The 19,749-nt window shown below is 43.7% G+C and overlaps 1 protein-coding gene across 1 annotated transcript in view; it reads right to left on the reverse strand.

Moving 5' to 3' along the window:
• LOC146349938 (cystathionine beta-synthase-like) overlaps positions 1 to 19,749 on the reverse strand; it is a 60,614-nt gene that overhangs the window by 30,761 nt on the left and 10,104 nt on the right. The window contains exons 2-4 of the mRNA XM_084841734.1: positions 13,172 to 13,353; positions 3,011 to 3,117; positions 836 to 970 (exon numbers count right to left, since the gene is read on the reverse strand). Coding sequence (XP_084697860.1) covers positions 836 to 970; positions 3,011 to 3,117; positions 13,172 to 13,350 — 421 coding nt within the window. The 5' untranslated portion in view covers positions 13,351 to 13,353. The remainder of the gene's footprint in view (positions 1 to 835; positions 971 to 3,010; positions 3,118 to 13,171; positions 13,354 to 19,749) is intronic.

Genomic DNA, 19,749 nt, shown 5'->3' on the forward strand with positions numbered 1-19,749 from the left:
TTTACTATTTTGCAAATTGATTTTACTATTTCATTTATTGATTCCAAAATGTAAACCCTATCTGTTAAGGGTTCTACTGTTTCCTCTCTACCCACTGAAGCCACGTATTAGCAGATACCTAAGATGAAATGACTTGTATGCAAGGTGGATAAGTAAAGCCTGTTCTGGAAACAAGCTTAGTATTTTGTACCTTAAGGTTGCAATCCTATATCCACTTACCTGGCAGTGAGCTCCATTGAACTCACTGGGACTGACTTCTGAGTAACTACATGTATAGGATTGCACTGTAAACCAGAAAATATGCTGGATGCTACCCAGCCTCTCTACTTGCTGTTTCAACATTTTTAATCCTCTTTTTATGAACTTTAATATTTTTAAGCCATTTAATTATTTTGTTATTTTTAACACATGAAGCCTTGCTTCCTAAATATGCACTGACTCACAGGTATGCTCATATGGTTCTTAAAAAGTTGCACACGGAGATCTACCCTATCAGTTTGTGACAGTTTAATGCTCTTCAAGGGCTGTGTGCTTCCCTCCAGCAGCTCTGAAGTATACACCTTTCCTGTTTAAAAATAATAATAAAAGCAGGGGCAGGGAGGAAAGCACAGTCAAGCGTAGGCATCCCTTCAACAATGCTATCCCCCTGCAACAGAGCTGTCCCCATACATTACGTGGGGTTGGATCATCACAGTACTGGCAGCGGCATAGTGCTAAAGATAAAATCAAGGGGACCTTTTCTCATGCTGAAAGGCCTTTTTAGAACAAGAAGAACAACTTCACTTAAAGCTGGTGTGTGTGTGTGTGTGTGTGTGTGTGTGTGTTTCTTGTATACCTGTGTTTCCTGATGTAGGCTCAATGAGGGTGTCTCCTGGTTTTAGAGTGCCAGCTTTTTCTGCATCTTCTACCATCCTCATGGTGATTCGGTCCTTCACACTCCCTCCAGCATTGAAATATTCACACTTGACCACTGGAATTTCAAATCAAGCCCAAATTAGAACTTAGAATGAAGATCTTAATTGTTATTGTTTATTGTTATCCAGTTTTCCAAGGCTAAAGCTCTTGGTTACTAGTCCTGATGGCTATATATTACCTCCAGATTCAGAGGCAGTTTGCCTCTGTATACCAGTTGCTGGGGAACATGAGTGGGAGGGTGCCATTACGCTCATGTCCTGCTTGAGGGCTTCTCAGGGGCATCTGGTTTGGCCAAGGTGGGAACAGAATGCTGGCCTAGACGGACCTTTGGCCTGATCTAGCAGGGTCTTATATTCTTATTTTTGCTAAGAAACTGTTTCTAAACAGCTGAACTAGCTCTAGCTCCACATGCAACTGAAACGTTTCCTAGGATATGCATGATGATGAAGATGATGTTTTATCTGGTCACAAGACGTTGCGATATCAATCTAGAGAACGTAATTATAGCCTTATTGCAATTTTTTTTTTTTTAGCCTCAGTAACATCGGGATAAAGCAATCCCGGGTAAAAAGCTTGGTGTGCTTATTCTGATATTATGGGCTGTAAGAATATAAGAACTGTGCTGGATCAGACCAAAGGCCTACCTAGTCCAGCATCCTTTCTTCCACAAGGGCCAACCACAAGCAGGCCCTGAGTGCAATAGCACCTACCCGCCTACGTTCCCTAGCAGATGGGATTCTGAGGTATGCCACCTCCGAGCCAAACACCTCTGCTCTCAATCAGCACTTCAAAATAGTTCCATATGCAAATAAAACAACATATCCATTTTGTTTACTCCTTCTCAATCTGCATGATCTATGCCAACTTCAACCTCTGATGATGAGGAGGATTTTTTGTATAGAAGTGGGTCTTTGTTTCCCCAGTAAGATACTCATATGTTTTCCCAATGGGACAAATAGCAGCGGTGGAGTGCGGGTGAGAGTGTGGAATTTAGATCAAGAAAATGGCAAGGGGGGGGGGGGAAGAGTTCCACTTAGTCTTCCCCAGAACTGCTTCTCTCATCCAATTCACCCTTGCTGAGTGAAAATCTAATCATCAGGAGATCTAATCATGCCTGACCAGTGTAAGATGTAGTTTGTCCCTAAATTACATAGACTTGCTAAAGGGTGTGAGGAGAGGATGCTGCAAATTTAATATCTAGCAAAGATAATGGATGCTTCTTAGGAGGGGAAATTGAGCTAGTACAGCAGTTGTGGGGGAAGCAGCAGCAGCAGCAGCAAAACCCACCTACAAAGCTCACAAAGAAAAGTTCAGTCTCCTCTGAAATCTGTCAATTCTGCCTCACTTTCTTTTCTCATTCCTTTTTACCAATATTCTCTATGCCAGCCTTACCCAGGCTGGCAGCCTCCAGATGTCTTGGATTATGGATGGCCATGCTGGCTGGGGGAAGATGGGCATTGTAGTCCCACATCTGGAGGGCACCAGATTGGGAATGGCCCCTGCATACAGTGTTCATGGATAGTGCTTACGAGCTTAAAGAAACTCTTTCCCTCTATGGGTAGTATCCAACTGTGTTATCCCATTAGTGTAAATGACGTTGCACTAGTGGAAACCAGGTTCTGAACTATGCACAAGAGAAGAATCCAACAAAAGCTACATTTTCACAAGTGCGGTTGCAGAAGCGGTTGTGCACTATGCCTGTGCAACCTGTTGTGCAACCACTTGTGCATTTAGCCTGTGCAACTGGTTGCACAACTGCTTTCACCCATTGTGCAACCAGTTGTGCAACCCACTGCACAAGTGCTTGCATCCATTGGGCAACCCATTGGGCATTCCGCTTGTGCAACTGGTCTTGCCCCCATTGTGTGACGTGTTGTTCAACTGGTTGCCCATTCTGTTTGTGCAGCTACTTGTGCAACTGCTTGCACAAACTAGTTGCACAAGTGCAATGGGCAGCCACTTGCACAACAGAAAGATTCGGAGGAGCTCCACTAGCACTTTTTGAGTTTGTGGAATGACACCATGGGATACTGCCCTTTACTTCCACCTTAACGTCTGCAACACAGCGTAGAAAATGAGACAAAAAAGTACGCACAGAGCTCACACTTAAGCCCATAGGCTTTTGCAATCTTGTTGACACGGACCATTGGGGTGTGTCCAATTTTCTCCAGAATATTTGACAATATCTTTGGTTCTTTTGGCCTGCATTGGGAAAAAAGCCAAAATTGAAGGATTTGATGAAATAACAACATTTATCAGCAGCAGCATTGGCATATTTATACCCTGCTTTTCTCTGCAAAAGGAAGCCCAAAGTGGCCAACAACATCATGCAAAAATAAATACAATATCAAAGGCAATACCAAAGAATGAAAAAATGAAAAATTACCTGACAGGAAAAATGCTATAATAAACACAATAAACCTATAAATAAACTTTTCCATTCAAGACGTAAAAAAATACAAATTCAGTTAATAAATCTAAAAGCCTTGAATAATATATATCAGCAAGTGACAAGGGGATAATAAAATGCAACTCATATTTTAATTCAAATCACACTCTAATGCCTCACTGCAGCAGCCAATATGCAACCATTTAGATATACTATTAAAGGAGACAAATTCACCCTAGAGCCAGCAGAAGCATTTATCACTTGTGAAGTGCCTAAAAAAGGCGGGTGCTGTACAGAATGCATGCACTGAAGGCGACACATTGAAGGCAACCTTGATTGGCATCTTGACTCTGATGAAAAACAAGTAACTAAAGCAAAGTCTGGGAACTGATTGACTTGTGGCCACTAGGAGGAGGCTGCTTAAAATAATCCCATGTGGCAGTGGCAGTGGCAGTAAGTGAAGCATCACACAGATCACTGCACACCACTCAAATCAGGCTGTTTTCTCTATGACGTCACAAAACCACAAAAAGAAACTGTTGTAGTGTAGAGAACATTGCTTCCATCAGCAGAATGGCATCATTGGATTCAAACCATTGTTTTCTATATTGTATTTTTAATATGATTCTATGCCACTCTGGGGGTCTAGCCAGCCAAAAAGCAGGCACAGTTTTTATGGTGCCATCGCCTTGCCTTATTCACAGAAGATTAGAGGAGGTCGAGACAATATCATCCTCCACTCCTGTCTTTTGTTTTTTTTTTTACCACTTCTTTCGTCTTTTTCCTGAATGCAGAAAATCTGTTGCGGAGAAAAAGTTGGAACAGCGCACAATGCCCTCTGATTGCTGACACTAGAGGTCACGCTGGCTGGGGATAATGGGAGTTGCAATCCCAACACATCCGGAGGACACCAGGTAGAGGGGAGGCTGGTTTGCAAGGTGAACCCTGCTTCCAATTATGCCCTGAAATGGTTTACCGCCTATACTGTCATGTACATGCTATCATATCCAACAAGACAGAAGAACCATACTGGTTCTCTCCCACAATGATCTGACTTTCCTTCAAACACATTCATGGGATGGGTGGTTGAACATCTGAAGACAAATGAGAGCAATCGCCAAGTCTATCTTACTGGGGTGTGCATGTTCAGGTGAACCTCTTCATGTGTTAAAAGCACATGGGAGGGAGATGCAGAGTCATGCTGACTGGCCCCAGTCCCTCTTGCTGTGCAACTGATATCTGTGTCAAGCAGCCCAGCATGAATATAGGGCTCCTCTATGCGAGGAGGGATGGCTTGCATCCTGGCCTAATCAGGACCTTCCATCGTGTGGAAGAGTTGTGTGTCGGTACACATGTGGAATTGCTTCATTGGGCCACTGAACACCTGGACAATGGGATGGTGGTGACTGGTGCACATCAGCAGGGAGCTGGGTTAACTGAAGAGAAAACACAATATTACTACTGGACTGGACTTTGGAATAATGCTGGGCAAACCTGTTTATTAGCGGTCTATGTCACTTTTGCATGCTTTAACCTGGAATTTTATTCCATTTAATTTCCATATTAAATGGAAATGAAATTAAATCTGGCTGGGTGACCAGCCAGATGGGCAATTCATAAATTTAATAAATAAAAATAAATATAAACCGGAGGGGGGCGCTCCCTCAAAATATTTATTTAAATACATTCTCAAAATACAAATTTAAATGTGTATTTTGATACTTTTTAACCTGCTGTCAAATTTTGAAGTGCGAAACCTGGTGGATGGCTAAGTTTATATTAGTCCAAGAGGTGTGATCAGGTGATGTGGTATGGAAATTCAAAAACATCCAGTTCCTGAAGCATCCCTACTTCGGGACAGATTCACTAAATTCAGCGCTCCATAGGTTCTCAGAGATGAGTCGGCTTATGTGTAAAATAAGGTGCACTATGTCTTTGCAGAATAATATGTTAAAGAGCTCCCCCTAAAGACATTGCTTTGGAATTCATAATTTTTGGATTATTCTTAGACAACCAAGCATAGATTTGCTTTGGCAATGTTGTGTATGCACTTTGAAATGTAGGTTTTTGTGTGCTTACTCCTCATTTATACAGATTAAATTCTGAAATAATGCCTATATTTCTTTCAGTGTATGGGATTATGAAAGTTTTCCTATTGACTTGTTCCTCATCAATAGCACAACCGCTTTTAAACAATGCTTTATTAAGCACTGTAGCCTATTCTGCTAACACACCCTGTGAGTCTGGGCGTTTCCCAATTATGGGAAGTTTCAAAACCAACACTTGTTCTTCTCCTTCTCCCCCATTCACAAAATGTGACCCAATGAACTTTGCTGGGTGGAGGCAGCGGTGGAATTTTGCCACTGGGTCAGACAGGGTAGCAGATAAGGTGCAGAGGGCAGGCCAAACACTGAGGGAAGAAGCAGGAATTATAGGGAGGTGAGGTAAAGCAACAATAGGAACAACTGGTGAAATTGTTGTGGGTAGACTAGTAGTGGCAGTATGGGATGTAATTTTTAGCCATGATATAGGGTTTCTCCCCCGCCCCCACTAACATATTCCTTAGGCTTAGGTTTGGTGAACATCTTTACAAAACCTTCTTAATATTTAACAGTGCTTAGAATTGTTTGATCCAAAGGAAGGTGGATGCTTCTGACTGTTTGTATTTTAAGTTTTGTCACTTCTGAGTTGAGAAGGGTGGCAGAGAAGTATTCTTCCACATCCATAAGATGTGGTGATGACAACTACCTGAGATGGCTTTGAAAGGGGATTAGAGAAATTCATGGAGGAAGGCCTGTCAGTTATACTTGTCATAATGGATATATGGAACTTTCACATTCAGAGTCCAGGGCTGGCCCTAACATTAGTTAGAGTGAGGCGACTGCCTCAGACGACATATGCTGAGGGGCAGCAGGGGCAGCCTCCTGGCTGTTCTCATGAACTCTCCAGTTCTCCTTTCTGTTGGAGGATAGAGTGGTGTATGCCCTGAGCCCCCTAATATAGCTTGCTTCCTCAGGTGTAGCTGGGTGGCTACCCCATCAGCAGAGTTGAAGTAAGATTTAACTGCCAGTCCAGTCAGCTTCTGTTGATAGATTGCAGAGGGGGCACCATCTTGCATGTTGCCTCAGGCCTCAAAATGTCTTGGGCTAGTCCTGTCACAGACACTACCCACTGTTGAAGAGAGCTATTGACCCCATACCCTGCTTGTGGGCTTCCCATAGGCATCTGGTTGGCCACTGTGGGAAACATGACATGCCACAAGATGGACCTTGGTCAGGGTTCTTCTTATGGTCCATCATCTGGAGGCTTACCTACATGACGAGAATGCCCAGATGTGTTTCCGCTTTCTTAGGACTTATCCAGAAAGTTCCAAGCATGTCCTTACCCTATTTTAGCCTTTGCAGCAGAATCTTGCATATCCTGATTTAAAGACAATAACATGATGTCCTGTGTGCACATAATAGACTGGGGAGGAGAGCAGGGATGGATGAATCTGTCAATTGTAGTTTTCTCACAGTTTCATATTTTTCTAATCTTAAATTTCACTTCTGCATCAGATTGTGATTTTTTTAAGAGTCCACACAAACATTTGTTTACATTTATCATAATATACTTAATTTTATACACAATTTCTCCAAAATATGCACTTTTTGAAAACAATTTCCCCTAATATGATGGGACTTTGTACATTTTTCTCTAATATCTGTGTGCATAGTTCCATAAAATATGCATTTTTGAATGCATTTTTGACTGGAAAAATGCATTGCAAAATTCAACAAAGGGCAAATAGCAAAGAACAGCTGTGTTTTGGTTCATTGATTGCTTTGGTAAATGTGAATTAGGTAGGGTTGCATTAAAATTAATTTCTTCCCCCATCCCTAGTGCCATGACCAGCTCTACATTTAAGAGGGCTGTGGGCAAAGTGCCCTCTTGTGGCCTCCCTCCCCTGTCAGTGGACCGGAGCCATTTTACCTGCTGGCAGTGGGTAGCACTGGAAGTGCTCCAAACAGTGCCAGGTTTCTGGGTCTAGCCGCCATTTAAGTTTCCCACAATGCCACTGCATTGCTCTAGGGCACTGGTGAATTAAAATAGCAGGTTGACCCAGCTGCTTGGTTCTGCTTGGTGTTCTGGGCTGGCTTTTTCTCTGGTAAGAATAAGGAGGCACAGGGCAGGCATCAGTGGTAGGCCCTGCCAGGGTGCTGGGCACCAGGCTGCTGCCCCAAAATGCCTCGTCCTGAGCCTTAATGTTTTGTTATGTGTGGGATCCATCCCATTTTTAAAGGCTGGATGATCATGAATATTCCAGCACATGGGAGGATAAGCACATAGGCCCAAACTACATGTGACATGGGAGATCTGTGACAGGATCTCCCAACATCTTTTTCTTACTTAAAAGCAACCATTGGGTGGGGGAGGAATCCAATTCCCCTCTCTCCAGCTGCTTTGAAGTCAACACTGTGCTGCTTGTTGTGTGTAGTCTGGTCTTGGAGCATCTCTACCCCAGCCTAAGATCCCGCATTTAAAAGAGGGCTTTCTGCTTCCGTTTTAAATGCAGGATCACAACAGACTCCCTTGACACATGCTTCCTTCCCCCCCCCTCCTTCTCCTGCTTAGCTGAGTCTTCCATTATCTTTCATTGATCTCACTTCTCTTCTGCGGCTTTTCCTTTTTCATGGAGGGAACTCAAGGAGAACACAAGCGGGGTAATTTGATAGCTCATTACTGCCGATTTATTTAAAAACAGAATAAAGGTAATTTAGTGCAGCCGATGCCCTGGAGGTTCATGACGTCATCTAGAGGGCCCGCCAACTTCCATGAGTGAGCAATCTCAATAGCAGGTTAAAAGCTCCATATGAAGAAGCCCTCAGAATGGCTTCATTCCTCATGCAGAAACAGCTTTTGCCATGGGCATACTGGTTTTAAATCAGTGTCTCCTGTAATAAACAAAGTACCTAAAATACTCATGTACATTTGTTGGGAAATCACAATCCAGTCAGAGTTGCCCGGCATACATGCACAAGTGTTTAAGGATGCATGTCTGATGCTCACACTTTGTGTGTTTTCTATGGGATACACTACTGTAACATGAGTATATGTGTGGCAAATGAGATTGCCATGTAAAGTGTGGAGCCCCTGTTAGCTTACAAACATGGGACTCATGTGGAATCTGAAACTGAGTGGTCTCGCGGTAAAGTCTGAAGCAGGACTTTGTCAGACTCTCCCCATCTCTGCCGGCCAGTCCCGCTAAACTCTGAAGACAACATCTCAATATATGATGAGGGTTTGATGATAGAAAATTTGCCAAGGGGCTTCTCAGGACTTTATCCTAATACTCTTCTATTTCAAATCCTTTGGAAATCCTTTCTTTGATTGACCATGAGGTGGTATTAGGCTCATAGCGCGGAGCAGGCAAAGTGCCTTGCCCGTGGTGTTGCAGGCACTATCCAATAGGTGCTTGTGTTCTTTCATGCAACCACCTTCCACACACTGCTTCAAATCCCAGAGGATTTTACCCTGGGAAGAGAATAGTATTTTCCCTACCAACATATATTGCTGATTGAGTACTAGGCAAAACAAGTGATACTCATGAAATAGGAGTGCTTCTTCCTTGAGAGAATACTTTCTGGAGCTAGGTAGATAGGACTGGGTATTTACGATGTATTAACATCTGGGACATATTGTACTGAACATAAGGCACCCTTCTAAGAGACAGACTTAATACTAAACAACTGAGTCATTAGAGTGTCCCAAATATGTTCCAACTCCTTCTGCTTATCATTAATTCATTTTATTGCAGGAAACATTTAGATTATGTCACCTTGCATAAGTCCAAGTAAAAAAAATTCTCTCTACTTCGTGGAGCATATAGCCCCTATACACAGAGTTTCCTTCTTTCCCCTTCCTCTCTTATAGTTTAACGGTCTGAAAAATCTCTAACATGGTAGCTGAGAAATTACTTAAGTGTTACTAAATTTAATTGCTGTTTCCAGCTCTTGGTGGAAGTAAGAGGATTTCATGCCCCTGAAATTATGTCTTTGTTTGATGTGAGTTGAACTACTGCTCTTTGGATAAGAGTATGGGGCAACAGCTGTTTGCATTGAGGAATCTGCTGTGCACATGACTTTTATTGATCCTGTAATCCCCCCAAACACAGTTGCCACGCATTGCTACACCCAGTGCCACCTCATCTATGGGCATCCAAGTCATCTCTTATTGTATTTAACCACCCCAAATAATAATAACCCATTTGTGTCAGGTTGAGAGACCTTATCAATGCCACAAGACATCACAACTTGTTCTGACATAAGAACACCTTAAAGGAACTCCTCTATCTGAAGGACTGCCATAGGATTGTCCTCTATTTTGAAGGCACCCTCTGTTTGAAAGGCTGTCCAGTCCAAGTCTGGTTTAAAGATAAAGAACCATTGGAAGGAAGCACTGGGCCTCGAAGCTGACCATTAACAGCACCTGGACTGAGCAAGGCACACAGGTCACCTGGGCCAGATCTACCTGGAAATGCATGCAGAAGCATTTTCAACTTTTATCCAGATTACTATGAAACTAGCTTTGGTCCATCAGCAGCACACAAAGCAAGAAAAGCGACGTATACACCACCTAAAACCCCTCTTTCACAAGTCACACAAGAGCACTTTAAACCACCTGACTTTGGGGTTGGGGGGAGTCCCACCAGTGGACGTGAATGTGATGAACAGCAGATGCTGCTCAGTGAATGAGAGGGGCTTGTTTCCCGTACTGTCTATGCTCCTGCTACTGGCTGGCCCCTCTCCTTCCCTTCTATGTATGCTTTAGTTCTTAGTGTATTGCAGTAATGATATTGCGAAATACTGCTGCTGTAGGCTCCCACTACTGACCACCCTCTCTCCTTCCCCTCTGTGTATTCTTTACCGTGCACTGCATATAAGCAGGCTACTCCACTATTGTGAATGAAACTGCGCTATTGTGACTAGGAAATAGAGGCCAGATAGCTAGTGTGCTACTGTGAAGGCTTGAAACAGTGCAGCTCCAATTTTCTCAATGGGAAAAATATGCTACAGATTCTTAATGGGGGTAAGTATGCTATTCTGACGGCTTGAAACAGCATGGTTCTGATTTCCTCAATTGAAAAAAGACTACAGATTCTCAATGGGAGTAAAGCAGGAAGTACGCTATTCTGATGGCTTGAAGAAAAATGTGCTACAGATTCTCAATGGGTAAATGCTTGTGGATGGGAAGTAGTGCTAAGTAGGAAGAAGCCTGTGTATAAAAAGAGGGAATGGGGGGGAGGGGTGGCCCCACCCCTTGACCAGGTCACAGCCAAGTCACAGAAATAGGCACACCCAGGATTTAATGTGGGGGATGGGGCACAATGCAGCAGAACCACTCCGGAGCCACATTTAAGAAAAACCGCACACTAAAACAACTTTCTGAAAATGTGCTTTTTCCAGAGGGAAGCTGTGGGGTGGCTGTGGATTGGCAACGATGTCATCTGTCACAAACGACCCTGATATGTTCTCCCTCCACATTAAATTGGTCATGTAGATTGGCTCCAGGTCAGTCGTCCACACGAGGGTGAGATGTACTGTATTTCCAGTGAAATTATAATAATTTCTAAATTTGCACCTATATGTATAAGGTGTTTTATGCAAATTGGTGTCCTCTGTTGTCCTCTTTTTGTGATACCTTTTCTCCTTTTTGGAGATTCAAAAACCCTAAACCAAACTGGCATGGTGCAAATGTGATTGAATATTCTGGGTTTATCGTAAAGCATTTGTGTCGGGAGCACAACTCGCAACTCAGCTCACATTTACTGCACCACCACAAAGCTGCTAAAAACAACACGTAGGTTCAGCGATGGCACATGTGAACCGTACTAAAAACAGACGCAAAACCCTTCTGTACATTTAAGTGAAAGAAATAGCTTGCAGGCAGATAACCCAGAAGGAATACAAATCAAAAGAATATGATTAAATTGATAACAAGGGACACAGAAAACGTCGAAGGCTCCTTAAGTAGCCTGACTTGCTACCGTGCTTGCATGTAACCCTGCATTTTAAAAGGGACAGTGTCTTGTATACTCATCTCATTTGCTATTGGCATTAACCCCATGTGGGTGTTCTGCCTGGACATGTAAGAGTTGAAAGTGTGGTGGGGACAAGGGCAAGCATGCAAGACCCAGCCCCAACATCTCCACACACCCAGCTCCTGTAGCCCCTTACTTGGTAGTAAACCCCACTGAACTCAGTGGAATGTACTTCGGAGTAGACACGTATCGGATTGCACTGTGTGGGGAGTTCAGACACTGCATAAAAAATAACAATTTCCAAAATGTGCTGTATGATGTGCAATTCTTATTTGCGCTATAATACCAGTCAATAATATATGAGTAGTATGTTATCTGACTCACAAAAGAGATTGCTCTTGTACCATGACCACTTACTGTTAACCTTATGACCTTTCTTAGGAAGTATTTTTAAGGAGTTCTTTTATATTTGTACCTTACCTTGAGCACGTTCCACCCTAGAAAAGGTGAAGAATAAGCAATATAAAATAATAAATATCCATGTCAGTTCATTCAAACATGTCCCACTAATCTTTATAAACTCAATAATTAGCTACTTGATATTTTTGATTTAGCTTTATATTACCTCAAACATTACATTTTGCTTGAGGTTTTTAAACTAAAAGACAGATATTGGGTTGTATCCAATGATGGAATTCTGCTAGTGCAAAATGTCTACCACTTGCAGAAATCCCATTGTCATCATTGTGCAAAACGACTATCACTTGCAGAAACCTTGTTTTGATCCCTGTCAAGTCTAGTATTTGATTCTGCTTCTGCAAGCACGTGCACAAGGCTATTATGCACAACTCATTACGACTTCCTTACCGTAGACGTTGCGTGTACTAGGTGTGCTAGCACTTGCACAAGTCCTTACTTACTGATGGGGCTCACCAGAACATACTTTGTCCAGGACCCCTCAAACCTTTAACCAGCCCAGGGGATGAATGTGTAATGTGGAGGTGGATAACTTGTGGCCCTCCAGATGTTTTGACTTTCAACTCCCATGATCCCTCACCACTGACTATGCTGGCTAGAGCTGATGGGAACTGTAGATCAAAAATATCTGAAGACCCACAAGTTGGCCATCCCTGGTGTAATGGGTAGTATATATGTTCATCATGAGAGTCTCCAAAGGGCGGGGAGGAAGCAGTTTTGCTTTTTTCTGGGATATTATAATGTCCTCATTTTGTACTAAACAACCAAAGTAGGAGCATTCTTTGCCATATGGAGAAGCCCTACATTTGAATAAGGTCAGTATATGGTTGAAAATGAAAATACAGTTCAGTGCATTTGTATGGGTGACTGTGCATTTGCTCCACACAGATGTGTGACCAGCCCCATGGAAACCACACTGTGCTGCATCTGAGCAGGGGCGGCCCAAGATATTTTGCTGCCCGAGGTGAAGTATAAGATGGTGCCCTCCTCCATTCCATGTACAAATCCCACCTGGGTGGGCAGTTGAATCTTTCTTTAACACTGACAATGGATCACCATCCTTCACCACACCTGAAGGCAGCAGGCTAGCTTAGAGGGCACAGGGGAGGCCATGTGGCACACAGCTTTCTCCCCCAACACCTTGCTGCTGCCTTCCAGCATCTGCTGCCTGAGGCAACCACCTCACTCTGGCTAATGGTAGAGCTGGCCCTACTTCTGAGCCAAAACTGTACTGGTATATGCTCACAAGACTACTGATGAACATTCTGCTTGTGATCCATGCAATATATCTTCAGAAGACACCTCTATTGAATAAGGTGTGATAAGAGAGGAAAATAACATTTTGAATGCAGCCAGAAATTACTACTTACAAAGGTACACAGCGATGAGGGGACTTGGAGATGGATTTTCCTGGTTTCCATGTACATCTGCTAGGCAAATTGGGTTGAATCCAAACGTTGTTTGTTTTGACTTCTGGGTTTTCCACATCTCCATTGAGGAAAGGACAAACTCTGATTGTTTTGTTCGATGTGAAAACAGAAGCCATCATAAGCTAAAAGGGGAAAAACAAGCATTTTGATCAGCAAGCTGTTTGCTTATTTACTATTTATTTATTTAACAGTATTTCTGAAATGCTTACATTAAAGGATTATTTAAACGATGCACCAAAACCAAGTCTTCATACACAGGCCAAGATTGCCTTCCTGGGAATGCCTGTTGGAAAAGGGATGTTTTCATTAGGAGCCAAAAAACCAGAAGTGTTGGTGCCTGCCTCATTTGTCGGGGCATCCAGAGAGTGGGTGCTAGGATACTAGAGGCCCCATTACAAGCCACGATGGACCAGACCTCTGAAATCTTGGGTACCACCAGGAGGGGCTCTCCTGATGATAGCAGCAACTGAGCAGGCTGGTAGGGAATGAAACAATTTCTTAAGGGCACTCTAGTCAGTCAGGAAGAGGGAGCATCGGGTATATGGTTTTTAAAAATGTTTTTATTAAAACATTTAGCACAGCCATTAACAAGGATGGGGAGCGTGTGGCTCTCCAGATGTTGCTGAACTTCAACTCCTGTGATCTCTCAATACTGGCTATGTTGGCTAGGGCTGATGGGAGTTGCAGTCCAGCGACATCTGAAAGGCCCCCCCCCCACTTCTGCCCCATAGTAAAGTGTTAGAAAAGGTAGTAATAGAATTAAATTAGGAAAATCTCTCTAAACTAGGTAAACACTAACAAATGCTATCAGGCGGGCCCACCAAGCCCCCAAGTCAGACACCGAGGCAAGGACTTCCATAAGCCTCTGTGGAACACAATAACTGGCAGGGCAACCACAGAGATGGGCTCTCTCCTCAGATAACATGAAGGCTCGTAGAGGAGGAGGTGGCTTAAGTATGTTGTACCGAAGCCATTTCCCAGGGCAGAAGCAGTTACTTTCATATGAAGTCAAATTTAAATACTGAGCTTCAGGCATTTTAAGGTTCATGGCAGTTCCAAAATAATTTTGCAAAGCTTCCCTTATTTTACAGCAGGGATGGGGAAGGAGTAGCCCTCCAGATGTTGTTGGACTGCAACTCCCGTGGTCCCTCACCATTGGCTATGCTGGCAAGGGCTGATGGGAGTTGCAGTCTGTCCAATACCTTCTGGAGGGTGACACATCCCTCACCACGGTTGCAGAGTCCCAGGTCTAGGGTGCCACTGCCAGCCTCCTGTCTCGCCAGTTCTGGAGGATGGTGAGCTGTCATTTTGATGATGAACTTCACAGATCTTTTGACTGCCATCTCTACAATGCCACTATCAGCTACACGTATCTGTTCAACCAGGTTCCTTGGTGCTGTGATAAGATAGCTAGAGAGCTAAAATGTTCTTTTCCATGCACAACCAGCATCAGACTCTTCATTCCTGTATGCCTCTCCCTCCCTCCCGCACCAAGGAAATCCTGGCTACAGTTCAGGGACTATTTTTCATGATCCCAGTGACACACTTCAGCGATAGTAAAATATGACGTTGCTCCACTCTGTCTTCAAGTTTATCTTGATTTTTCCGCAATTCACACGTGGGTTCAAATGTTTAAGAAATATCTAAAAAGGGTCAAACCTTGATTACATTTAAAGTGCTTCATGGTTGTTGACTTCAACAGGACCAAGGTACAACCAGACAAATACATGCAGGATTAGCATCAGGATTAGCAACCAGTAGCATCAGCTGCATATCAGTATTGCAGCAGGTATGCAGGGGGAAATTAACCCTTTTGTTCCCTCCCCTGCTGCGGTCCTGAGGAAAATCCCTCCTCTGAAGCTGGCATTTGCATGGGGAGAGAATCCTCCATTGGCACTAATGAGGCATTGCCTTTGAAAAACCGGCATGTTAAATGGGAAGATGCATTTAACATCACACCTAATTTTAGCCCTGCAGCTTACCGTAGATCTGGGGTAGGCAACCTTTTTGAGCTGTGGGCACACATGGCAATTTGAGAAACTGTCCTGGGCCATGGGAATGGACAAGTAAGCTTCCCAAAAGACTGAGTACAAGGCAAAGGTGTGGTCTGAGCCCCAACACACCAAACAACTCCTTTGAACCTACTGTTTTCAGCACCAACAGAAACCTTTTTTTTTACAGTAATTCCAGCTGCCAGTAAGAAAATGTGTTAATTTAAAAAATATCTCACCATCTCATAGAATCATAGAATAGTAGGGTTGGAAGGGGCCTACAAGACCATCTCACCAGCTTTTCCCCCATACTCCAGCCCAGTAGTGTTACTGGATGTTTGCCTACATTTCTGTTGATGCTCTTAGCATAACTCTGCCTCAGCTAAAAGCATAGAGTCTGTGTGAAAACCAGAAATACACACATGAGTAAGAGAGGGCAGCTTATGCATTCTATTCTTTCATGAACTGATGTATAAAGTAATTGCCCTTTTCTCAGCTCTGTCTTGGGACCTACCGGGAACACTGCTGAAACTCTTCCAAGTGATAATTACTCGGCAGGTTGCCAGATGGAACTACTGCCACTGCTTGTCGTGGTCCCAGCCAACTTTAATTCTTGCAAGTCTGTCATTATGAATGCAGTAGTGACATTTGGAAAAATCTATGGGCGTACATGGCATTAGCATGGAGTCCGTTCAGATATATGAAAACTATTTTCATTTTACTGTTTGCTTTTGTGATTCACAGTTTGGTAATCCCCCAGACTACTTATTATTTAACATGAGGCTGCCTTTGATGAAGAGCATTTGGAGATTTCAGGTAGTTCAAAGTGCTTGTTGTTGTTCAGTCGTTCAGTCATGTCCGACTCTTCGTGACCCCATGGACCATAGTACGCCAGGCCTTCCTGTCCTAGGCTCTCTCCCGGAGTGTGCTCAAGTTCATATTCATTGCATCGGTGATGCTATCTAGCCATCTCATCCTCTGCCGTCCCCTTCTCCATTTGCCTTCAGTCTTTCCCAGCATCAGGGTCTATTCCAGAGAGTTTTCTCTTCGCATTAGGTGGCCAAAATATTTGAGCTTCAGCTTCAATATCTGTCCTTCCAATGAGCACTCAGGGTTGATTTCCTTTCGGATGGACTGATTGGACCTCCTTGCAGTCCAGGGGACTCGTAAGAGTCTTCTCCAGCACCACAGTTCGAAAGCATCAATTCTTCGGCGCTCAGCCTTCCTTATAGTCCAGCTCTCACAGCCATACATTACTACCAGGAAAACCATAGCTTTGATTAGACGGACCTTTGTCGGCAAGGTGATGTCTCTGCTTCTTACTATGCTGTCTAGGTTGGCCATAGCTTTCCTCCCAAGGAGCAAGCGTCTTTTAATTTCATGGCTACAGTCACCGTCTGAAGTGATCTTGGAGCCCAAGAAAGTAAAATCTGTCACTGCTTCCATTTCTTCCCCTTCTATATGCCAGGAAGTGATGGGGCCAGATGCCATGATCTTCGTTTTTTTAATGTTGAGTTTCAAACCAGCTTTTGCACTCTCCTCTTTCACCCTCAACAAGAGGCCCTTTAGATCCTCTTCACTTTTTGCCATTAGGGTGGTATCGTCTGCATAACGGAGGTTGTTGATAATTCTCCCCACAATCTTAATTCCGACCTGTGATTCATCCAACCCGGCGTTTCTCATGATGTACTCTGCATATAAGTCAAAGAAGCAGGGTGACAATATGCAGCCTTGTCGTACTCCTTTCCCAATTTTGAACCACTCGGTTGTTCCATGTCTGGTTCTTATTGTTGCTTCTTGACCCTCGTACAGGTTTCTCAGGAGACAGGTAAGCTGGTCTGGTAGCCCCATCTCTTTCAGAATTTGCCACAGTTTGTTGTGATCCACACAATCAAAGGCTTTAGCGTAGTCAATGAAGCAGAAATAGACGTTTTTCTGGCATTCTCTTGCTTTCTCCATGACCCAGCTCAAGTTGGCGATTTGATCTCTAGTTCCTCTGCCTCTTCGAAACCCAGCTTGTACTTCCGGTAGTTCTCGGTTCGCATACTGCTGAAGCCTAGCTTGTAGGATTTTGAACATCACCTTGCTGGCATGTGAAATGAGCGCAATTGTGCGGTAGTTTGAACGCTCTTTGGCGTTGCCCTTCTTTGGACTTGGAATGTAAACTGACCTTTTCCAGTCTTGCGGCCACTGTTGAGTGTTCCAAATTTGTTGGCATATTGAATGCAGCACTTTAACAGCATCAGCTTTTAGGATTTTAAATAGCTCAGCTGGAATACTGTCATCTCCGCTTTGTTGTTAGTAATGCTTCCTAAGGCCCACTTGACTTCACTCTCGAGGATGTCCGGCTCAAGTTCAGTGACCGCACTCTCATGGCTATCAGGGATATTCAGATCTTTCCTGTATAGTTCTTCTGTGTATTCTTTCCACCTCTTCTTAATCTCATCTGCTTCTGTTAGGTCCCTGCCTTCTTTGTCCTTTATCATGCCAGTCTTTGCACAAAACGTTCCCTTGAGATCTCCGATTTTCTTGAAGAGATCTCTAGTCTTTTCCATTCTGTTGTTTTCCTCGATTTCTTTGCATTATTCATTTAAGAAGGCCTTCTTGTCTCTCCTTGCTATTCTCTGGAACTCTGCATTCAGTTGGATACATCTTCCCCTTTCTCCCTTGCTCTTCGCTTCCCTTCTTTCCTCAGCTACTTGTAAAGCCTCATCAGACAGCCACTTCGCTTTCTTGCATTTCTTTTTCTTTGGGATGGATTGAGTTGCTGCTTCCTGAACAATGTTACGCACCTCCGTCCATAGTTCCTCAGGCACTCTGTCTATCAGGTCTAATCCCTGAAATCTATTCCTCACCTCCACTGTATATTCATAAGGGTTATGATTTAGGTCATACCTGAATGGTTTACTGGTTTTCCCTAATTTCTTCAATTTCAGCCGAAATTTTGCAAGAAGCAGCTCATGATCTGAGCCACAGTCAGCTCCAGGTCTTGTTTTGACTGACTGTATAGAGCTTCTGCATCTTTGGCTGCAAAGGACATAATCAATCTGATTTCGATATTGACCATCTGGTGATGTCCATGTGTAGAGTCGTCTCTTGTGCTGTTGGAAAAGAGCGTTTGCTATGATCAGCGTGTTCTCTTGGCAAAACCCTATTAGCCTTTGTCCTGCTTCATTTTGTACACCAAGGCCATGCCTGCCTGTTATCCCGGTGATTTCTTGACTTCCTACTTTAGCATTCCAATCCCCTATGATGAAGAGGACATCTTTTTTGGTGTTAGTTCCAGAAGGTGCTGTAGGTTTTCATAGAACCGATCAACCTCAGCTTCTTCGGCATCAGTGGCTGGGGCATAGACTTGAATTACTGTGATGTTGAATGGTTTGCCTTGGATTCGTACTGAGATCATTCTATCGTTTTTAAGATTGTACCCCAGTACTGCTTTTCCCACCCTTTTGTTGACTATGAGTGCTACTCCATTTCTTCTAAGGGATTCTTGCCCACAGTAGTAGATATGATGGTCACCTGAATTAAATTCGCCCATGCCAGTCCATTTTAGTTCGCTGATTCCCAAGATGTCCATGTTCAATCTTGCCATCTCATGTTTGACTACCTCCAGCTTACCTTGATTCATTGACCTTACATTCCAGGTTCCTAAACAATATTGATCTTTACAGCATTGGATTTTCTTTTCACCACCAGACACATCCACAGCTGAGTGACCTTTCGGCTTTGTCCCAGCCGCTTCACTCTTTCTGGCGCTACTTGGAAATACCCTCTGCTCTTCCCCAGTAGTACATTGGACACCTTCCGACCTGAGGGGCTCATCTTCCGGCATCATCTCTTTTAGCCTTGTGATACGTTCCATGGGGTTTTCTTGGCAAGAATACTGGAGTGAGTTGCCATTTCCTTCTCCAGTGGACCACATTTTGTCAGAACTCTCCGCCATGACCTGTCTGTCTTGGGTGGCCCTGCACGGCATAGCTTATGGCTTTACTGAGTTACGCAAGCCCCTTCGCCACAACAAGGCAGTGATCCATGCAGCATCCAACTTATTGGTGGGAATGAGCCAATGGGAGTAACATAACTCTTGTGTCGAAAGAATCACAATGGCGTTGTGTTTGCTTCCAAGCAAAATTCAAAGTGCTGGTATTAACCTTGAAACCAAAAGTGGGCATGGCCCCGATTAGTTTAGGACAGGGTGAGCAACATTTGGACCTCCAGATGTTTAGGCCTACAATTCCCATCATCCCTATTCAGCATAGTCAATAGTGAAGGATGCTGGGAGTTGTAGGCCAAGACATCTGGAGGGCTACAAGTTACCCAAACCTACCTTAGGGAATGCTTTTTCCCACATGAACATTCCACTTGGTACACTGAGGTATTCTGAGGGGGGCTTGCTCCAAATGCTGTGATAATCAGGGGTTACATTGGGGACAGTAAAGAATAGGTGCTTTTGCTGTGGCCGCACCCTTGCTGTGGAACTCTCCAAAGAAGCCTGTCAAGCTAGCTCAATACTGAGGTATGTTC

Source organism: Heloderma suspectum, chromosome 3, assembly GCF_057233095.1.
Source record: "Heloderma suspectum isolate Gila_16-S chromosome 3, 16-S_ref, whole genome shotgun sequence".
Taxonomy (NCBI): Eukaryota; Metazoa; Chordata; class Lepidosauria; order Squamata; family Helodermatidae; genus Heloderma; species Heloderma suspectum.